This window comes from Pleurodeles waltl, chromosome 2_2 (genome assembly GCF_031143425.1).
Source record: "Pleurodeles waltl isolate 20211129_DDA chromosome 2_2, aPleWal1.hap1.20221129, whole genome shotgun sequence".
NCBI lineage: Eukaryota > Metazoa > Chordata > Amphibia > Caudata > Salamandridae > Pleurodeles > Pleurodeles waltl.
This window is the reverse complement of record NC_090439.1, coordinates 636,436,885-636,458,454: the sequence shown is the minus strand read 5'-3', so window position 1 is coordinate 636,458,454 and position 21,570 is coordinate 636,436,885. Positions and strand designations below refer to the sequence as shown.

Sequence of the window (21,570 nt, the reverse complement as noted above, 5' to 3'; positions counted from 1 at the left end):
TACAGTCTTCATCTAGCAAGTGATGGGCAACAATTTGTAAGAAATAACTTCTTGCCAACTAGAAGGATCATAGTTGTTTTACACCAGATGCAGAACGTCTTCCATTTGAAAGTGTATGATGCTCTTATGGAAGGAGGCATGGCGTCTTGTCAAATGTCCATACAGCCCTGTGGCAAGTTCAGAAGCCAAAACTAAGAATTCAAAAACCAGGCTGTCAAATTCAATTATGAAATAGTGGACTGCCAGATCTGGCCTCGGACCTGACCAGGAGATCCTGCCTGCAAGGCAATTTTTTTTTATGGTTACTCTGATAAATTAATGTGGTCAATGAAGCACCACTGACGCAGCCACACTGGCACTTCAGATCATTCTAGTTTACAAGGGTAGAGCTTGATCAGCACAGTCAGGATCAATGTATTGGAAGGAAAAGCATACAGAAACCCCTTGTACCATTCCAACGAAAGAGCAACCCCCTTCCATCTTAGGTGATAGTACTTGGAGGCGTAGCACGGTCATCTCCGGTTTTATGCATTTGCAAACAAGTCTATTTGTAGTCAGCCAGTTGCTAATGACGCTTTGCAGCACTCCACCATTGAAAACCCACTTGTTTTCTTGGAATGATCGACCAAGTCTGCTTCTGCCACCCCAGCATATGGATCATCATGACATGCAATCTCTTGCCGTAGCCCATCTCCAGATCATTTGTGATTCCAAGGACAACAGTCTGGAATGAGCCTGAAATTAGTTATCGCCTTGTTCTTCAAGTAAATACATTGTTATTATTTTTAACAAACTGGGACTTTGTCATGAAAGACAGGCAGAATAACCATAGACCTTGCTGGAAAGTACAACAGATTGATATAAGAATTTCTTCTTTTGACCATGTCTGTTGAAACTGGTCCACGGGTGCACCCCATCACTAGGTGGAAGTATCCATAAATATTGTCTGTTGGGACATTTCGATGAAAAGGAACGCCATTCAGCAGGCTGTTCAACTCACACCACCAGGAAAACTAATGGATCGCTTACTGGGAGAGAGCGTTGGCATGCTCTACCAGCTGCCTGTAAGCGGACTTCACCCATCTTCCAGGCACTGCTGCAATGATCAAGTGAAGGCTTGGATAATGGACCAGATAGATGGAGGAAGTGATCAAACAAAAAGGGGATAGCGATCAAGCAGTTTGTAATTCTTTAAAAGTTTAGATGGAGCAGATTTTACCAATGCTGGAATCAAGAACAAGGGGAGGGAAGAGTAGTAATAGTTGTCTTGTTGATAAAAAAAAAAAAAAAAAAAAAAGCTTACAATACTTGAGCACAAATCCATACTACACAAAATAGCATGAAAGGTCCACGTTTGCATCTCTTCCCAAATGGAATAGGTCTGAGATATAATACATGTTGAGACAGTAAAGATGGAATTTCATGTGCACGGTATTGTTCAGGATGTTCCATTTCATTGTACACTAAGTATTTTTGACATGATAATGTGTTGTATGTGTCGCATCGAATCTCAGCTTTATATGAGGCCAGCAAGGTGATGAGGTAGTTTGTGCAGAAGAGCAAAATCGGTCTGTTTTAGCAAGGATTTTAACCCCTTCGCTGCCAGGCCTATTCCCCCTCAGGTGCCAGGCCTTTTTTTTTGGCTATTTGGGGTAGTTTGCGTCTAGACCCTCTTGACGTTTTGTCCACATGAGCAACCTATGCCAAATTTTTGTCTTTTTTCCCCCCAACATCCTAGGGATTCTAGAGGTACCAAGAGCTTGTAGGTTCCCCTGGAGGAGACCAAGAAATTAGCCAAAACACAACAAAAATGTCGTTTTCTTAAAAAAAATTAAAAAAATGGGGATAAAAAAGGGCTGCAGAAGGCGACTTGTGCCTTTTTCCCCCTGAAAATGGCATCAACAAAGGGTTTGAGATGCTAAAATCACCATCTTCTGGGAACAGGCAGACTTGAATCAGACGACCACATTTCTCAACACAATATTAGCATTTTTCTACCCCATTTTTACAGTTTTTTGTGCTTTTAGGGGGCGGCACCTACATTTTTGGTCCTGGGCTCAGCAGCCATATGGGAAAACCTACCAAACCCAAACATTTCTGAAAACTAGACACCTGAGGGAGTCAAGGGAGGTGTGACTTGCATGGATCCCCCAGTGTTTTCTTACCAAGAATCCTCAGCAAACCTCAAATTTAGCTTTAAAAAATAAATGGAAAAAAAAAAAAAAAACATTTTTTCCACACTTCCGTGTGGGAGTACCTCACCGGGACAAATGTCCTACCACCCAACGTTCCCCTCAGTCTTGCAGGGTAAACATTATACCTCACTTGTATAGGTAGGCCAAGTGCCTGTGACAGGGAAGAGCCAAAAACATTTAAAAATGGAGGGGGAACCAAAGCGCAGTTTCAAAAAAAACGTTTTTAGGCTGACAAGTGGGGCAGAATTTTTATTGGGATAGATAAGACTATGCTTGGTGGTAGGAATGTTGTGGATTCCTTAAGATTCCGGAAGGTTCCATAAAAAAAAAAAAAGTTGGAAAAATGTGTGATTTACAGCAACGTTGGAGGTTTGCAGGGCATTGCGAGTAAGAAAATGGTAATGGTGCAGGGTGCATGTGAAGCACACCACCCTGGACTCACCCAGAAGTTTAGGTTTTCAGATGTGTCTAGGTCTTGTGGATTTTTCTACATGGTCTCATCCCAAAGTCCAAAAAGTGCAGCCCTCTCCAATCCAAGTGGGACGATTTTGAGAGTTACCAAGCTCTCATGGCCCAAATGTAAAACCAGAACCCAAAAGAACGAGTTACTTACCTTCGGTAACGACTTTTCTGGTGGATACATTAGCTACCTGTGGATTCCTCACCTATTGAATACTCCCATTACGCCAGCAGCCAACGGAAATCTTCTTCCTAGCTTCTGCACGTCTACGAGGATGTCGCAATTGCCCACGCAACACCGTCTGACGTCAAACAGGCAATAAGAGGTCCTCGCCGACGTCAGTACCAACATTTTTTACGTGCCTGAGACTAATAGGCCATTGAGACAAACACAAATAATATTTAATAAAAATATCGTAGATAAACCTATCATTCCAAAAATTCAAGATCTTTTTTTTTTTTTTTTTAAATAAATAAATACATAAATATGTACAGTATATGTACAGTATATGTACAAGCCCTCAAATACCAAGAGGAGCACACCGAAGAACAACTTGGTTAGACCAGACAGGCAAAGGGGAGGCAGGTGGGACCGTGAGGAATCCACAGGTAGCTAATGTATCCACCAGAAAAGTCGTTACCGAAGGTAAGTAACTCGTTCTTCTGATGGATACAACTACCTGTGGATTCCTCACCTATTGAATAGAGCCCCAAAGCAGTACCGCACTCAGTGGAGGGTGCCTGAATGGTCAAACCAAGAAATCCTGCAGCACTGACCGTTGCAAAATGTCCATTCCTCCTAACCTCCGAATCCAAGCAGTAATGCTTCGCAAAAGTGTGGAGGGATGACCAAGTTGCGGCCTTGCAGATGTCAACCACAGGAACACCCCTAGCCAAGGCCGAAGAGGCCGACTTAGCTCTGGTGGAATGAGCTCTTATACCATCAGGGGGTTCCTTCTTTGCTAGAGAGTAACACAATTTAATGCAAAGAATTATCCACCTGGAGTGTCTTGTGGACTGCCCTTCCTCTCCTCTTTCCCACATACCCGATGAAGAGTCGATCCTCCAACCTGAAATCCTTCGTTCTGTTCACATAGAAGCTTAGCGCTCTCCTCGGGTCCAAGCGGTGTAGTCTTTCTTCTTCTTTCGAAGGATGAGGCGGAGGATAAAACGAGGAAAGAGTAATCGTTTGGGCCAAATGAAAGGGTGAAACACCTTCGGAAGGAAAGCAGCCTTGGTCCTCAACACCACCTTATCCCCATAAAAAGATGTGTAAGGGGGTTTAACAGATAGAGCCTGCAGCTCACTCACTCTTCTTGCGGATGTAATTGCCACAAGGAAAACAGTCTTTAGAACTAATAACCTTAAAGGATAAGAATGCATAGGCTCAAACGGTGAACCCATAAGGAAAGTCAAGACTAGGTTTAGAACCCACTGAGGCATAATGAAAGGAGTGGGAGGAAATTTGTTAATGAGACCTTTTAAAAATCTAACTACTATAGGGGATTTGAATAGAGAAGGTTGGTCCGGAAGACATAGAAAGGCTGACAGGGCAGATAAATATCCCTCGACTGTAGCCACTGCACAACCCCTCTGTGCCAGAGACAACGCAAAAGACAATATATCTGATAAGTGGGCACTTAAGGGGTCAATTTGCCTCTCTCCACACCAATTCACAAATTTAGCCCACCTATTAGCATATATAGATTTAGTGGAGTGTCGCCTGGCCGATAAGATAACATCAACTACGTCAGGCGGGAGAGAAAAGGAACTCAGGTTGCCCCGTTCAATCTCCAGGCATGAAGGTGCAGGCTCTGGAGGTGGGGGTGTAAAACCTGCCCCTGCGACTGCGAGAGGAGGTCTGCCCTGAGAGGGAGATGGAGCGGAGGACATAGTGAGAGTTGGAGAAGGTCCGTGTACCATACCCTTCTCGGCAAATCCGGAGCTATTAAGATGACTTGGGCCTGGTCTTGGCGAATTTTCCTCAAAACTCGAAGAATCAAGGGTATGGGGGGGAAACGCGTAAAGCAACTGGTCGCACCAGGCCATCTGAAACGCGTCCCCCAACGCTCCTTGTACCGGATACTGGAGGCTTCAGAATAACGGGCAGTGCATGTTCTCCCCAGTGGCAAACAGATCTATCCGAGGAAAGCCCCACATCTGGAAGATTAGACGGACTTGATCCGGATGGAGACGCCACTCGTGATCGGTCGAGAAATGACAACAGAGTATCCGCACGCACGTTCAAGACTCCGGCCAGATGATTTGCTACCAAGCAAATCTGATGGTCCTTTGCCCAGGACCAAAGCCGTAGAGCTTCTCTGCGGAGAAGGTACGACCCTACTCCTCCCTGCTTGTTTATATACCACATCGCGGTAGTATTGTCCGTCAGGACCTGAACCGACGGACTGCAAAGGGATGGGAGGAAGGCCTTGAGTGCAAGACGTACAGCCCGCAACTCCCAACAGATTTATATGAAACATCTGTTCTACTGGAGACCAAAGACCTTTGATCTCCAGGTCCCCCAGATGAGCTCCCCACCCTAGAGTGGAAGCATCCGTTATTACTGTGGCCACAGGCGGAGCTTGCGAGAACGGCCTGCCTTGGGAAAGATTGCCGTCCGCAATCCACCATTTTAAATCCGTGGCAGTATCTCTGGAGATCTTCACCGAACCCTCGAGATCTCCTTTGTGTTGAGACTACTGCTTTCGGAGGCACCACTGAAGAGCCCTCATGTGCCAGCGAACGTGAGTGACCAGCAGTATGCAAGAGGCAAACAGACCGAGCAGGTGTAGGACTTTGAGGACCGGAATGACCGCTCCACTTTGAAACATTGGAACCAACGCCTGAATGTCCTGAATCCGCTGAGGCGGAGGAAAGGCACAATTCAACGTTGTGTCCAGTACTGCCCCTATGAACAGGAGGCGCTGAAAGGGCTCTAGGTGAGATTTGGGCACATTCACTGAAAATCCCAGGTCGAACAACAACTGGGTTGTCGACTGAAGGTGATGCAACACGAGCTCCAGAGACTTGGCTTTGATCGACCAGTCGTCCAGGTAAGGGAGTACTGCTATCCCCTTCCTCCTGAGTTCTGCCGCAACCACCGACATCACCTTTGTGAAGACTCGGGGTGCTGAAGTAAGACCAAATAGAAGGACCGCAAACTGATAGTGCTGCGACCCCACTACAAACCGGAGATACTTCCTGTGCGACTCGAGTATCGGGATATGAAAGTAAGCATCCTGTAAGTCGACAGACACCATCCAGTCTCCATCGTTCAGCACCAAAAGCACCTGAGCTAGGGTCAGCATCTTGAACTTCTCCTGTTTGAGGAACCAATTCAAGATCCTCAGGTCCAGGATTGGCCTCAAACGACCATCCTTTTTGGGGATCAGGAAATACCTTGAATGACACCTCTCCTGCTCTGGAACCAACTCCACTGCACCTTTTGAAAGGAGGACTTGAACCTCCTGTTCTAGTAACAGGAGATGCTCTTCTGAACAGTAGGATGGGCGGGGCGGGATGGGGGGGTGGAAACTCCCAAAAGGGAAGGGCATAGCCTTTCCCCACAATGCTGGTGACCCAGGAGTCTGATGTTATAACACCCACTTGTGGAGAAAGTTCAATAACCTCCCCCCTACAGGAGTGGTGTGAGAAGGAATTGGTGGAAGTCTAAGGCTGCTTCCCATGTTGCACCCCTCCAGAGGAAGAGGCAGAGTGCTGCTGGGCGGCTCCTCTGGTCCGGACCCTACCACTCCCTCTGTAAGATCTATAGGAGAGAGCAGAGGCGGGTTGATGCTGGAATCTCCCTCGAAAGGAGGAGGAGGAGGAACCACAACCAAATCCTCAAAACCTCCTAAAAAGTCTGGAGGAAACAGAAGAGGAGGCCTGCAAGCCTAAAGACTTCGCAGTGGCCCTACTCTCCTTGAACCTCTCTAGAGCGAAGTCCGCCTTGGAGCCGAAAAGTTTTTCGCCATTGAAAGGAAGGTCCAAGAGGGTTGACTGTACATCAGAAGAGAATCCAGAGCTACGACGCCAGGCTTGCCTCCTTGTAGCTACAGCAGTACCCATAGCCCTGGCTACAGAGTCAGTCGTATCTAGTCCAGATTGAATAACTTGGGTTGCCGCTGCTTGAGCATCAGAAACCAGGCTCATTATCTCTTGGGGCACCTCAGTATGAGACGACTTTATTTCGTCCATCAGGGCGTAAATGTATCTTCCTAAAATACAGGTAGCATTAGTTGATTTCAAAGCCATGCTACATGACGAAAAAGCCTTTTTTGATGAAATGTCCATTTTCTTAGTCTCTATCTGAGGGCACAGCTGGAAATGATCCTGGGGCAGACCGGGCTGAGCATGAAGCCTGAACCACTAGGCTTTCAGGAGTTGGGTGCCTGGAGAGGAAGCCTGGGTCAGCAGGAGCCACTCGATATCTTCGAGCTACAGATCTGTTCACCGCTGAAGATGACACCGGCTTCTTCCAAATTTCCATGATTGGATCCAACAAAGCCTCATTAAAATGGCAGAAGTGGCTCTGCAGTTGTTGAGGCAGGATGCAACACTTCCGTTAAAATGTTCGGCTTAGGCTCCGACACCAGCAAAGGGAGGTCTAAAAAAATCAGCTGCTTTCCTGATGACAGAATGAAATGTTGCAGCCTCCTCCGTATACTCCCCAGGTGATGACAAGTCCCATTCTGGAGAGGTGTCCAGACCACTAGCCGTGTCTAAGCCATGGAGACCTTCGAGATTCCTCAATCTCTCCTTCCTCTAATGTATGTCTCCGATATTCTTGTTCCTCAAGGAGGCTAAGAGCAAGACTCCTCGGGTGTAATCTTTCCTCTATCCTCGGCGTAAACATGGCTTTCAGCAGACGTCGAAGCCTGACGCTGCTCCTCGGATCCATCAGACGCCAGATCTAACGGCACCATGGATTTCTTCGGCACCGAACGAGGAGAAGGACGGACAGAAGACTGTTCCGGTGCCGGAACCACAGGTCTACTCGGCGTCACTGTGGCTGACGCCACAGGCGCCGACGCCGAGCCCACATTTCCCATGGGAAGAAAGGGCATAAAAGGTGCCGGTCGTAACGGAGCCGCAGCACCCATATTGAAGGCCAAAGGGCCCGAAGGACCAGCCGGTCCACCACCTGGAGCCATCTGCTGAAAGATGGAGAACATCGCATTCAAGAATGCGGAACTATCGGCTCCAGGGGCTGGGAAAGCCGGGTACTGAGGAGCCTGGGTTGGAGGCGACACCGACGCCTGTCCCGACGTCTGCAAAGCTGGAGAAAAGTCTTGACGCCGAGGAACCTCGAACACAGAAGGAGGATTCACAGGCGACGTCGGCGAAGTCGGGGATGTCGGAGATGCTAACGGTGGGACTCACTTCCCAAGTCTTCCGGCGTCGAGTCGAAGGTGACCTCGGTCGTGATCTCTCCCTGCTCGACCGGCGTCGAGATGCAACGGGAGTCCCGATGACACAGATGTGACTTTGGTGAAGATGACTTGCGACAATGTCTTTTCTCCTTTTTCTTTGATTTTGCCAAATAGAGCTTTGCCTCACACTCCTTTAAGGCCTTTGGATTCATTTGTTGACAAGAGTCACATTTGTCAATGTTGTGGTTGGAACTAAGACACCACAAACAGTCAGAATGTGGGTCCGTAACCGACATTTTGCCACCGCACTCGTTGCAGGGCTTGAATCCAGACTTTCTTTGCGACATTGTAAACTGTCTCAAAGAGAAAACAGCAAAAATAACTAACTACGTCGAGTAGTAACAGTAGCTCCCTCGAAGAATAACCGTTGTTCGAATGGCACAGAAAAAAGGGAACTGACGTCGGCGAGGACCTCTTATTGCCTGTTTGACGTCAGACGGCGTCGCGTGGGCAATTGTGACGTCCTCGTCGACGTGCAGAAGCTAGGAAGAAGATTTCCGTCAGATGCTGGCGCAATGGGAGTATTCAATAGGTGAGGAATCCACAGGTAGTTGTATCCATCAGAATAATCAAACATCCTCTTGCTTGCCGTGGGAAAAGATGTTTTAGTGTGCGGGGGAGAGCTGAAAGACTGTACCCAAGGGGTTAAGAGCCACTTGGATGTTAGGTCTAGTCATTTGAACTTTATTTCCTAAGCCGAGATTGATCTTCCAGTTGTTGAGCCTAGGGATTTTTTAGACGATCCATGCAGTCAACTGCCTTGCTGAGATGCAATTTTAAGGTTTCAGTATGAACACCTTAAATACAGTGCCAGCGTTTGCACTCATGTCTATGGCAGCCTGTCTGGTAGCATTTCCCTTTTAAAATAAGGTTTGTGAAAGGGTTTGGTCACATTTTCTTAATGCAGTGCTTTTGTTAAAAAAAATAAAAATAAAAAAAATTTAAAATGGAAAAGTAATTTTCAGCCTGCTAGGAGGTAGCAACTGTAGTTTTTCTCCTTTTAAGATACATATTGATTTATATATTCTTATTAAAGTGTGCCAGGATCCCATGCATGTATTACAATGCAGTGCTTACGACTATAGATGAGGAACCCTGGGTTGGAAATTTTATTTGCTAGATCTTTCATGCACATCCAAACAGGGTGGAAAAATGATGGAAAATCGATGTAGGGTTAATAACCTTTGTTTTTTGTTTTTTCATACCCACTTATATGAAAGTCCTCACCCCACTTTTGAGCTTAAACAGTGTGGAATATTATAAAATGTAACTTCAACACTAAGGAACAAACGTAATGGAATGCAGCAGAGAACTGAAGAAAGCAAATAAGGAGGAAAAAGACTGAACTTTTCATGGTAAGTGATGGAAGCTTATCAGAGTGATTGTGCTCCATCCCATGCATGTGGCATTTATACTTTGATAAATATTTCAATGTAAGCTTTTAAAATGTCCATTCTTGTAATACTGTCAAAGCTGCCAAGGAAGTTTGCTTTCCATCATAGATGTCTAACAAGTCTTTTTCTCTACTGATGAAAAAAAAGCAATGATATAAAGTTCTTACAACAGTCCTGGCTCAATTGGTGTATCTGTGGACAGCGTTAAATATTTTCTGGATCCACAGGCATCATTCTTAATATTGACATTCATCAGTAAACTGGCTTCGGGCACCATGTCAGTTCTCAGGCCTCAGTGAAATAAATGGAGATTGCACCTTCGTCTGCCCGCTCCTTTGTGGAAGTGGACAGACTGGCACCTCCTCCAGAATGGGACACCCAAACCTGTTGCAGAAACCAGTTTTCCAGGAGGAGTGGCTTGCTCCATCTTAGTTTAGTGCAGGGCAGCATATTCTTAGATTGTCTCTTTCTGGGGGTTTGACCACAAAATGGGAAGGGTAGCCTAGTGGGAACTATTGCCCCATTGGCTAACAAGTCCTCCCAATCCACAAACAATGGCATAAAAGTGGCACCCCAGACACACAGATGTCAGAACAACGTTGAATTATCAAAAAGATAGGTCTGCAATGCTGCTCCATGGACCCAGCTAAGAGTCTGCACCAAAGAGGCAGCACCAACGACTAGACTGCACCCCCTACACCTGAGAAATTTGCAAAGAGGACTGTCTGTACAGTGGCCACTAATAGAAAAAAGGATCCATAAGTGCCAGGGCAGTAGAAGTGACTCCAACGGCTAGGTGGCTAGCCCCCTGTTCAGCACTAGGAACACAAAAGCCAAAGGAAGTCTGCACTTGAGGGCCCAGCTGCCCCAGATTGATGGCCCCCCATAGGACACTGAAGTGCCTCCTGGGAAACAGAGACCGGACCTGATTGGGTGTGCCCAAGCTTCTGTCTGTCATATTTGTGGATCTTGGTCATTCTGCAAAAGAGGGACACTCACCTTTGGACAATCGTTGAAGACTACTGTAACCAGAGACCAGTGGCAACTGGACCTCACTAAAGCAAAGTGGAAAATTGTGTCCTGACGTCAGAGACAACCCCAAAAGTTTGTGGACCCTGGGTGGCTCAAGGAGCTCATACCACATATCTTTTACAGCTCCATCCTTTTCAGCATCCTTGGAATCTTCTCCGAGTTCTCCATTCCCAGCATAATGACCACTTCTTTGCTGGAAAAGTGATCCCGGTAAAATCTTCAGTGAGGCTGCTGAACCAGGCAGGTAACTGTCTCCCTGGACTTATGTGGTCCCTGTGAGCATTGTGGCCAGTCCAACAGAGAAGTGGTACTCGTACTCGACCTCGGACTCCCAAAAAATGGTAGGCCGATTAAAAAGAGTTATTGGACTTAAAAATAATATATGGTTCCTCATGATATATTGTGATAATTTTGGTTATTTAATTTAAGAGAAAAAATACACTCCATTCGTATAAATTGTTGGAATTTTATTGTGTCACGTTTTACTTAACTACAGTTTTCGGTACTTCTAAATGCTTCTTACTTGGTCTTTGATTAAGCCTGACTGGTCTGATGCACAACTACACAGCAGGTTACTACTGTCAAGGCTGCAGAACTGGGTAAATAGAAAATTAACATTACACACACTATGTTTTCGACGAGGCATAGATACTCTAGAGCAATGCTTGAACATCATTTTCAGATCGATAAATACACCATTCTAAGAAACGAAGCATGCCTTTAGTGTTTATAAACCGGATTTGTGGTTTTAATTTTGTTAGCCAGTTCAGATTGTCGGCCATTTTAGATGGAATTACAGAGGAAACATTAAGAACAATCTTAACCTGGTCGCTTTACAAGCTGGGAGAGGAAAAAAAATAAAAATTAAAAATAAATAAAATCACTCGTGCTAAGACGATTTCTCCTTTCACTTTATTGCTTGCCTCCAAACTTATGTTTCAAATACTGTCAACATGCCTCATTTGGTTTTATGGATATTGGCCCTGTGGAATCAGCATGCAACCTTTTTCGTTGGGTCTGTTCTAGTCCAAAGCAGCAACGGCTGAAGACCCAACTGCATGCAGCGATTTGAGATTCACACCTCATTTACCTAAAATAGGTTTCTACTGTACATAGGCTCTGAAGAGCCTAATAAAAGAATCAAAATTTGTCTAGGAACGTGAACTTTAGAACATAAACCTATGTATTATGCACTTATGAACTCCTTTCACCTAGTAGGGTTCAGTCTTTCGGATTATATGTTGAAATTAAACGCAACGCATTACTTCCTATTTCTGTTTATTATATGGCTATTATCAAATAGCTAAAATAAATCAAGTAATTGCTGAGAATAGATGGAAATTACTGAATATTTTTAAAACTGATCTTCTAAAGACTCTTAAATCCGAAAAAGCTAAAGACAATGTCTGGTTTTAAGGGACCTTACTTCATAGGATGGAAAACCCACTGCTTTTCAACTATTGCTGTGCTGCTTTCTGTGCTGGATAGTTAGCCAGACTTCTATAATAGCTATCCGATTTTTATGCCATTGATTTTGACCTACCCACTGAGTCCTCTATCACTAACTCACTGATTCTGTGGATGAGCGTCTAGCAAAAAAAAAACTTTAAATTAACATCTAACATTTTGGCACCCATACAATCTTGCTGTCTTGGTTTTTATGGCATCCCACTTTTAGGTCAAAATACGTCGGGTTCCGAAATATTAAGATTCTACTATGGTGGCTACAAGACAATATTTTGAAACGTAGGGCATTGAGTTGGTGGGAGGTTGAATGGGGTCGAGGTATCATAAGAAGGGATGGTAGATCGTGCGTACAGACCAACAAAGCATAACTTAAGAACACAATTTTGTCATTTTTTCAATAACACTGTGTTGGCAAATGTGATAACTAGCTAACAAGGTGGACAACTCTGCCAAGATTCATTTTAATAAAAGTGAAAATATACATGGCCTCCATAATCATGCTAGCAGAAAAATGTGCACTAATAAATGCAGACTGACAGATGTACTACACTAGTGCAAAGGCTAAATTCTGAATGCTATTACCATGGAACGGCATAATTGGAGAAATACCTGCTTACTCCAGGTAAGCCATGCTATAATTGCTTTAGCGGGAAAGAACTCGGTCAATGAGCGCACAATACAATAATCACAGATACTGGTTAATGATGGTTACATTAAAATCAAACATCTGAAAGCCAGAATGCATAAAGAATATATGTGAATGTTCTGGTATTGATATGCTGTGTTACCACTGCTGATGGAGTGAAAAAAGTAACAATGCATTTAAATGCTTGCCTGTTGAATCACTTTTACATGCACTCATCAATAAATATACAAAGGGATTACCCTTATAAATTATGCACCATTAGAAGCATAGCTTACGTTTTAATTAAATAGATCCCCGTCACAAACGTGGTAAAATAAAATCCTGCATAAATTCATCCCACATTTCAGAAAGCTCATCTCAAAGAAATCACACATTGCTGTTTTACCTAATAGTTTCTTCCAGGATTTTATAAGAGACTTTGCCAAGGATGTAACTTCTTCATCTGTACTTTGCTTACGGATTGCATTCACAGACATTCCTATTCTTGTTGACTGCAACAGAGAAGAAACAGTTTTGCTGAAGAGATTTTGACTCCAGGTTTCAAGGGATAGAACCCTTTAAAACAGTACACATTTAACACTGATATCTACCCCGCCCTCCCTCCGTTAAGAGCAAGTGTATACTGGATGATAAGTAGAATAATGTTGAATCTGTAGTGAGAAATTACAACACCAATAAGCAAGAATAAGAGTTTGTTCTACTGCCACAAGACACAAAAGCAAATTAATTTAGGTTACTTTCAAAAGCAACTATAGCTCTGTGAAGTAACATGCTCTTATGTTTGTTTCTGCCTGTTAGAGTTCAAAACCTAATGCCATAATTGTCTTTCTGCCGTGGGCTGTTCATTTCAGGGAAACAGTTCACTGAAGTCGTGACAAACTCATCGTTCTTTGTACCGAAAATAAAGGCCAACTGCAAGTCCTTTCCAATTCTAGATAGTATATATTTTTATGCCATTGATTTTTACCTACCCACACTAACTCACTTTAAACCGGAATCAACAGATTTCATTAAGTCTAGACTACTATAGGTGTATGCCCTGTCGATGAGTGTAACAAAAAACATCTTTGAACCCACAGCTAATATTTTGGCACCCACACTAACTGCTTGTCCTGCGGATGTCCTTGCTTCTTGGAAAAGCAACGGTTTTCCCTTATTAAGTAAAACTTTGTCGGATTCCATTACACTATATCGCCAGCCGATTTCAATTAACACTAGTAGCAATGATCAATCCCACGAGTTTTGGTGCCGGACTTTATACATCTCTATATATATTAATTTTTTAAAATAAACTATGACTTTTTACAGTCTCCCGTGAGACACTGTGCCTACCCCTGACTCTCTTTCATCTAAGGAGATGGATAACATATAGTCCTACCTTTCAACTCCTAACCAGAGGACTCACTTGAGTATTGGCACTTTTTAACATGTTTTAGACTTCACTGAGTCGCCAACTCATCTTGTCCGAGAATCGCAGCTTTTTACAATTTTGCATATGCTAATAATGCACTGCTGGTGTTTATCATTCAGGCCCACTTGGACTTATCTCAATGTCAACAATCTTTTAAAGACTATCCACAGAATGGCACATCTTGGATGTGTAATAACCATCTTTTATAAAATTATGAGGAGACAGTGGTGTTTGGTGGGTCAAATTCCATCTGGTATGAGTCCTGGTGGCCCCATTCGCTCGATATACCACCGGACCCTGTTAAACTACTTCATACCATGAATTTCAATACCTTTCTGTAATACCCTGATCACCAAACTCTTAGATTCACGCGACTCAGCTTTAAGTCCTATATTATGATTCTGTCTACACTACTGGTTTCCTCTAGTAAATTGCCTGGCCAAGCGCTCCTCTCGTTGGAGCTACATTATGGGCATGTTGTATACCTGGGTCTTGTAAACTGCATGCTGTGGCATATGCAGCTGTTACAGAATGGTGCTGCTCGCTTGGGTTTGGTACTACCTTGTCCTGTACACATCAGGACTTCTAGCCTTTGATAAGTTTTCTGCCAGCAATGGTGGGCATTTATTGGATCTTGTTTAATAAGTACACGCCTCCTCCCCTTCTGAAATCTGGAGCTACTAGGATAGAGGGAAGACACTTGTCCTTCCAAAATGCAGAAGTTTGAAACAACAACTGCTGAACTCAAACAGATTAAAAAAGCAGTATGTATACAAGCTACCTGCCCTCTTGCCCGTTTTGTAAAGCCTAGTGTGGGCAATGCATTGCAATCACATTAAAAACATTTTAAAAAGCAAATAGGAGTTGTAAGCTTCTGTGCCTTTCAGCCACCCACTTCATGCTGCAAAAAGCACTAAGCCTTTTTAATGCTGTTCAAATGGTCCTGGCGTGAAGGCCTCTGCCACCTACAAGCCCAGCAGAAGTAGTGGGGCCTCTCCCAATTGCTTTTTAGCTACATGTAAATCCAAAGTGAGGGAAAGGGTACTTTAGGAAAGGACATGCAAATTTGGCAAGCACCATGGCAGGGGGTGGGTAGGAAAGATCTGGAAAGTAGTAGGGTATGTACAAGGAGGGGTTGAAGGGAGGAGACCTTTTCAGTTAGTCTGCTGCGTGACAAACTGTGGTATTGTAGCACAGTTTGTTCAGGAAGGCAGGAGGCGGACAACGGGGGTTATAGCTGGGTGGGTGGTTAGAGCTTGGTCTGAGAAAAGTGGGAGTTTTGGTTTTCTTGCTACCAGGTAATGCGCAACAGGCATTCTTAATCTGCAGATCCGCCTATCGCCATTCACAATATCATGAACACAAAAAAATTGCAGGAAGGGACAAATAGAATCATAGATTTAAAGACATCAGTGATGAATCCTGATCTCTGGGGACAATTTCTTTCCCTTATTTATTTAAATCATTTTGTTAGTAAAGGTGAGCAATGATTATTCGGTAAACATACAATAAATATTAACACAAAAAAAAAGATTTTTTTTTTTTTACATAACATTACAAACAATATTAACAAGAAACCAACTCTGAGTCATGGCGGTATCACAAAAGAGGGTTGTGCCCTCGTTCATTCTTTATCTTGTGGTCACTATCAAGAAAATCAAGTTGTGATCCACTGAAAAACAATGGCTGAGGACCTAAGCTGCACCCGGCTGTCAAATACCCATCTATTTATTGCAAACAGTATTGTATGGTGCATATCTCATTTCTCAATACATTGACTTGTAAGCCCTCAGTCTCGCATACAATGGGTCGATGCGTTTCGGCCTATCTTTAGACTTAGGAGGTAAGGGTTGTTACTCACCTCCCCCTGCAAGAACTTTAACACCTGGCGGTGAGCCTCAAAGGCTCACCCCCTTTGTTACAGCGCCACAGGGCATCCCAGCTAGTGGAGATGCTCGCCCCTTCGGCCACGGCCCCCACTTTTGGCGGCAAGGCTGGAGGAGATAATGAGAAAAACAAGGAGCCACCACTCCCCAGTCAGGACAGCCCCTAAGGTGTCCTGAGCTGAGGTGACTGACTTTTAGAAATCCTCCATCTTGCAGATGGAGGATTCCCCCAATAGAATTAAGGATGTGTCCCCCTCCCCACAGCGAGGAGGTACAATGAGGGTGTAGCCTCACTCAGGGCTAGTAGCCATTGGCTACTAACCTCCTAGACCTAAACACACCCCTAAATTGAATATTTAGGGGCTCCCAGAACCGAGGAAGATAGATTCCTGCAACCTGAAGACGAAGAACGACTGCTGACCTGAAGCCCTGCTGAAAAGACAGACACCAACTGCTTTGGCCCCAGCCCTACCGGCCTGTCTCCCCACTTCAAGAAAAACTGCAACAGCAACGCATCCCACAGGTTCCAGCGACCTCTGAAGAAGACTACCCTGCATCTTAAAGGACCAAGAAACTCCGAGAACAGTGGCCCTGTTCAACAAACCTGCAACTTTGCAACAAAGAAGCAACTTTTAAAGACCACACGTTTCCCGCCGGAAGCGTGAGACTTTCCACTCTGCACCCGACGCCCCCGGCTCGACCTGCAGAAAACTAACTCTACAGAGAGGACTCCCCGGCGACTGCGAGCCCGTAAGTAGCCAGAGGTGACCCCTCTGATCCCCCACAGCGACGCCTGCAGAGGAAATCCAGAAGCTCCCCCTGACTGCGACAGCCTGCTTCAAGGCACCAGACGCCTGGAAACCACACTGCACCCGCAGCCCCCAGGACCTGAAGGAACCAAACTCCAGTACAGGAGCGACCCCCAGCCTAGCCCAGGTGGTGGCTACCCCGAGGAGCCCCCGTGCCTGCCTGCATCGTTGAAGAGACCCCCGGGTCTCCCCATTGAATCCTATTGAAAACCCAACGCCTGTTTGCACTCTGCACCCGGCCGCCCCAGTGTCGCTGAGGGTGTACTTTCTGTGCCTGCTTGTGCCCCCCCAACCCGGTGCCCGACGAAACCCCCCTGGTCTGCCCTCTGAAGTCACGGGGACTTACCTGCTGGCAGACTATAACCGGGACACCCCTATTTCCATTGAAGCCTATGTGTTATGGGGACCACTTTGACCTCTGCACCTAACCGGCCCTGAGCTGCTGGTGTGGTAACTTTGTGGTTGCCTTGAACCACCAATGGTGGGATACCTTGGTCCCAACTTTGAACCCTGTAAGTGTTGTACTTACCTGTGAACCTAACATTTACTTACCTCCCACTGGAACTGTTGATTTTTGCACTGTGTCCACTTTCAAAATAGCTTATTGCCATTTTGCCAAAACTGTACATGCTATTGTGATAATTCAAAGTTCCTAAGATACCGGAGTGGAACATCTTTCATTTAAAGTATTGTTTGTAAATCATGAACCTGTGGTTCTTAAAATAAAATAAGAAAATATATTTTTCTATATAAAAACCTATTGGCCTGGAATTGTCAGAGTGTGTGCTCCTCATTTATTGCCTGTGTGTACAACAAATGCTTAACACTACCCTCTGACAAGCCTACTGCTCAACCACACTACCACAAAAATAGAGCATTAGAATTCTCTTTTTCCCACTATCTTCCCTCTAATGGGAACCCTTGGACTCTGTGCATGCTATTTCTTACTTTGAAATAGTACATACAGAGCCAACTTCCTACATTGGTGGCAGCGGTGGGATATAAGACTTTTCATTTGCTGGACTACTCAGCCAATACCTGATCACACGACTAAAGTCCAAAAACTGTCATTAGAAACGGATTTTTGAAATTTTAGCTATTTTTCTAATTCTTTAAAAGTCCTGCTAGGGACTTGTATTAGTCCCTGTTAGCATTTCTTTTAGAGTTTAAAAGTTTGTAAAAGTTTGGATTAAGTTCTAGAGATAGTTTTAGATTCTTAAAAAGTATCCCAACTTTTAGAGAAATAATGTCTACTGCAGAAGAGATGGTGGTGGAGCTCAACCTCACCCCTTACCTGCATCTTAGGATGTCAGAGTTAAGGACTCTCTGCAGAGTCAAAAAGATAAAAACTGGATCAAACCCTACCAAAGCACAGCTCCAGGATCTCTTGGCAGAGTTTGCTAGAGACAAACCCTCTGAAGATACCCTTACAGAGGGGGAAACTAGTGATGTGGAGTAGAATTTTCCCCCTCCACTCCTAGTTAGGGAGACCAGGGTTCCTCCAACTCTGGCTCCACAAGTGATAGTCAGAGTTGTTGCTTCTCCCACAGGGGAGTCCAACAGCTCTGGAAGCATTGAGGGCAGCCTCAATGAAGATGACCTCCTGTTAGCCAGGATGGCCAAAAGATTGGCTTTGGAGAGACAGCTCCTAGCCATAGAAAGGGAAAGACAAGAGATGGGCTTAGCTCCCATCAATGGTGGCAGCAACTTAAATAGGGTCAGAGATACACCTGACATGCTAAAAATCCCCAAAGGGATTGTAACTAATTATGAAGATGGTGATGACATCACCAAATGGTTCACAGCTTTTGAGAGGGCTTGTGCAACCAGAAAAGTAAACAGATCTCACTGGGGTGCTCTCCTTTGGGAAATGTTCACTGGAAAGTGTAGCGATAGACTCCTCACACTCTCTGGAAAAGATGTAGAATCTTATGACCTCATGAAGGGTTCCCCTTATTGAGGGCTTTGGATTCTCAACTGAGGAGTACAGGATTAGGTTCAGGGGGGCTCAAAAAGCCTTGAGCCAGACCTGGGTTGATTTTGTAGACTACTCAGTGAAAACACTGGATGGTTGGATTAATGGCAGTGGTGTAAATTATTATGATGGGCTGTACAATCTTTTTATGAAAGAACACCTTTTAAGTAATTGTCTCAACGATAAACTGCATCAGCATCTGGTAGACCTAGGTCTAATTTTTCCCCAAGAGGTGAGAAAGAAGGCAGACCATTGGGTCAAGACTAGGGTGACCAAGGCTTCCACAGGGGGTAACCAAAAGAAAGGGGTCACAAAGACTCCCCAGGGGGAAGAGTGTTGAGACATCCAAGGGTAAAAGTAAAGAGTCTTCTACAGGGCCCCAAAAACCTGCTCAGGAGGGAGGGTCCAAAGCCTCTTCACAATCCAATTTTGGGTACAAGGGTAAAAACTTTGATCCCAAAAAGGCCTGGTGTCGTAGCTGTAATCAGCAGGGACACCAAACTGGAGACCAGGCCTGTCCCAAGAAAGGTTCCACTTCAACTACTACTCCAGTTAGCACTGGAATAGCCAGTCTCCAGGTGGGATCAACAGTGTGCCCAGAGCAAATCAGGGTTCACACTGAAGCTACATTAGTTTCTGAGAGTGGGGTGGACTTAGCCACACTTGCTGCCTGGCCCCCTAATATGCAAAAATACAGGCAGCAACTCTTGATTAATGGGACTAGTGTAGAAGGTCTGAGGGATACAGGTGCCAGTGTCACAATGGTGACAGACAAACTGGTTTCCCCTGGTCAATACCTGACTGGACAAACGTATGCAGTCACCAACTCGGACAATCAGACTAAAGTACATCCCATGGCTATGGTAACTTTAGAATGGGGAGGGGTCACTGGCCTGAAACAGGTGGTAGTCTCCTCTGCTATCCCAGTAGACTGTTAGCTTGGAAACGACCTGGAGTCCTCAGCATGGGCTGAGGTAGAACTCAAAACCCATACAGCCATGCTGGGTATCCCAGAACTGGTGTGTGTCAAGACAAGGGCACAGTGCAAGGCTCAGGGTGAAAAAGTGGTGTTGGAGCCTGGAATAATGTCCCAACCCTCCAAGAGAAAAGGAAAGAAGACTCGGGAACCAGCTTCAACACAGTAAAAGAAAAAGAACCTCTCTTCCCAGGAAGAAGTTCTGCCCTTTGAGGGAACTGAGCCTATGGAGTTGGAACCTTATCAGGTTGAACTCTTAGGCCCAGGGGGACCCACAAGGGAACAGCTGTGTAAGGGGCAAGAAACCTGTCCCTCTCTTGAAGGCCTCAGGCAGCAAGCTGCTGAGGAAACAAAAGACAAAATCACTGGAATACATAGGGTCTATTGGGAAGATTGACTCCTCAACACTGAGGCAAGAGATCCCAAACCTGGTGCCACTAGGAGAGTGGTAGTGCCTCAGGAGTTTGGGGAGTTCATTCGGACCTTAGCCCATGATATTCCACTTGCTGGGCATTTGGGACAAACCAAGACTTGGGAGAGGTTAGTCAACCATTTCTATTGGCCCAACATGTCCCAGAAGGTAAAGGGGTTTTGTGCCCCCTGTGAAGCCAGTGGTAAGACAGGTGGCCATCCAAAGGCCCCCCTCATTCCACTTCCAGTGGTGGGGGGTCCCCTTTGAAAGAGTAGGAGTGGACATAGTGGGTTCACTTGAACCTCCCACAGCCTCAGGGAATCAGTATATCCTAGTGGTAGTGGATCATGCCACTAGGTACCCTGAAGCAATTCCCCTTAGGTCTACTACTGCCCCTGCAGTAGCCAAAGCACTCATTGGTATCTTTACCAGAGTGGGATTTCCTAAGGAGGTGGTGTCTGACAGGGGTACCAACTTCATGTCAGCATACCTGAAATGTATGTGGAATGAGTGTGGCGTGACTTACAAATTCACCACACCATACCATCCACAAACCAATGGTCTTGTGGAAAGATTCAACAAGACATTGAAGGGCATGATCATGGGGCTCCCTGAAAAACTCAAAAGGTGATGGGATGTCCTCTTGCCACGTCTGCTTTTCGCCTACAGAGAGGTGCCTCAGAAAGGAGTAGGGTTTTCCACCTTTGAACTTCTGTTTGGCCATCCTATAAGAGGACCACTAGCTCTTGTTAAAGAAGGCTGGGAGAGACCTCTCCAGGAGCCTAAGCAAGATATAGTGGACTGTGTACTAGGCCTACGTTCCAGGATGGCAGAGTACATGGAAAAGGCAAGTAAAAACCTTGAGGCCAGCCAACAACTCCAGAAGATGTGGTATGACCAAAAGGCTGCTATGGTTGAGTTTCAGCCAGGGCAGAAAGTCTGGGTTCTGGAGCCTGTGGCTCCCAGGGCACTTCAGGACAGATGGAGTGGCCCTTACCCAGTGCTAGAGAGAAAGAGTCAGGTCACCTACCTAGTAGACGTAGGCACTAGCAGGACCCCCAAAAGGGAGATCCATGTGAACCGCCTAAATCTCTTTCATGACAGGGCAGATGTAAACATGTTAATGGTTACAGATGAGGACCAGGAAGCTGAGAGTGAACCTCTCCCCGACCTCCTCTCCACAGACCCTAAAGATGGCTCAGTAGATGGAGTGATCTATTCAGACACCCTCTCTGGCCAACAGCAAGCTGACTGTAGGAAAGTCTTACAACAGTTTGCTGAGCTCTTTTCCCTAACCCCTGGTCAGACACAAGGTGTGTACCCATTATGTGGACACAGGAGACAGCATGCCTGTCAAAAACAAAAATTTCAGACAGTCTGACCAAGTTAAGGAAAGCATCAAGGTGGAAGTCCAGAAGATGCTGGAGTTGGGAGTCATTCAGCACTCTGACAGTCCCTGGGCTAGCCCAGTGG

At 45.3% G+C, this 21,570-nt stretch overlaps 1 protein-coding gene across 3 annotated transcripts in view; it reads right to left on the bottom strand.

Annotated features, from left to right (window-relative positions):
* Positions 1-21,570, bottom strand: part of LOC138282505 (acyl-protein thioesterase 1) — a 558,768-nt gene that overhangs the window by 78,279 nt on the left and 458,919 nt on the right. For all 3 annotated transcript variants that reach the window (XM_069220173.1, XM_069220170.1, XM_069220171.1), the window contains one exon: positions 13,014-13,119. In XM_069220173.1, coding sequence (XP_069076274.1) covers positions 13,014-13,119 — 106 coding nt within the window. The remainder of the gene's footprint in view (positions 1-13,013; positions 13,120-21,570) is intronic.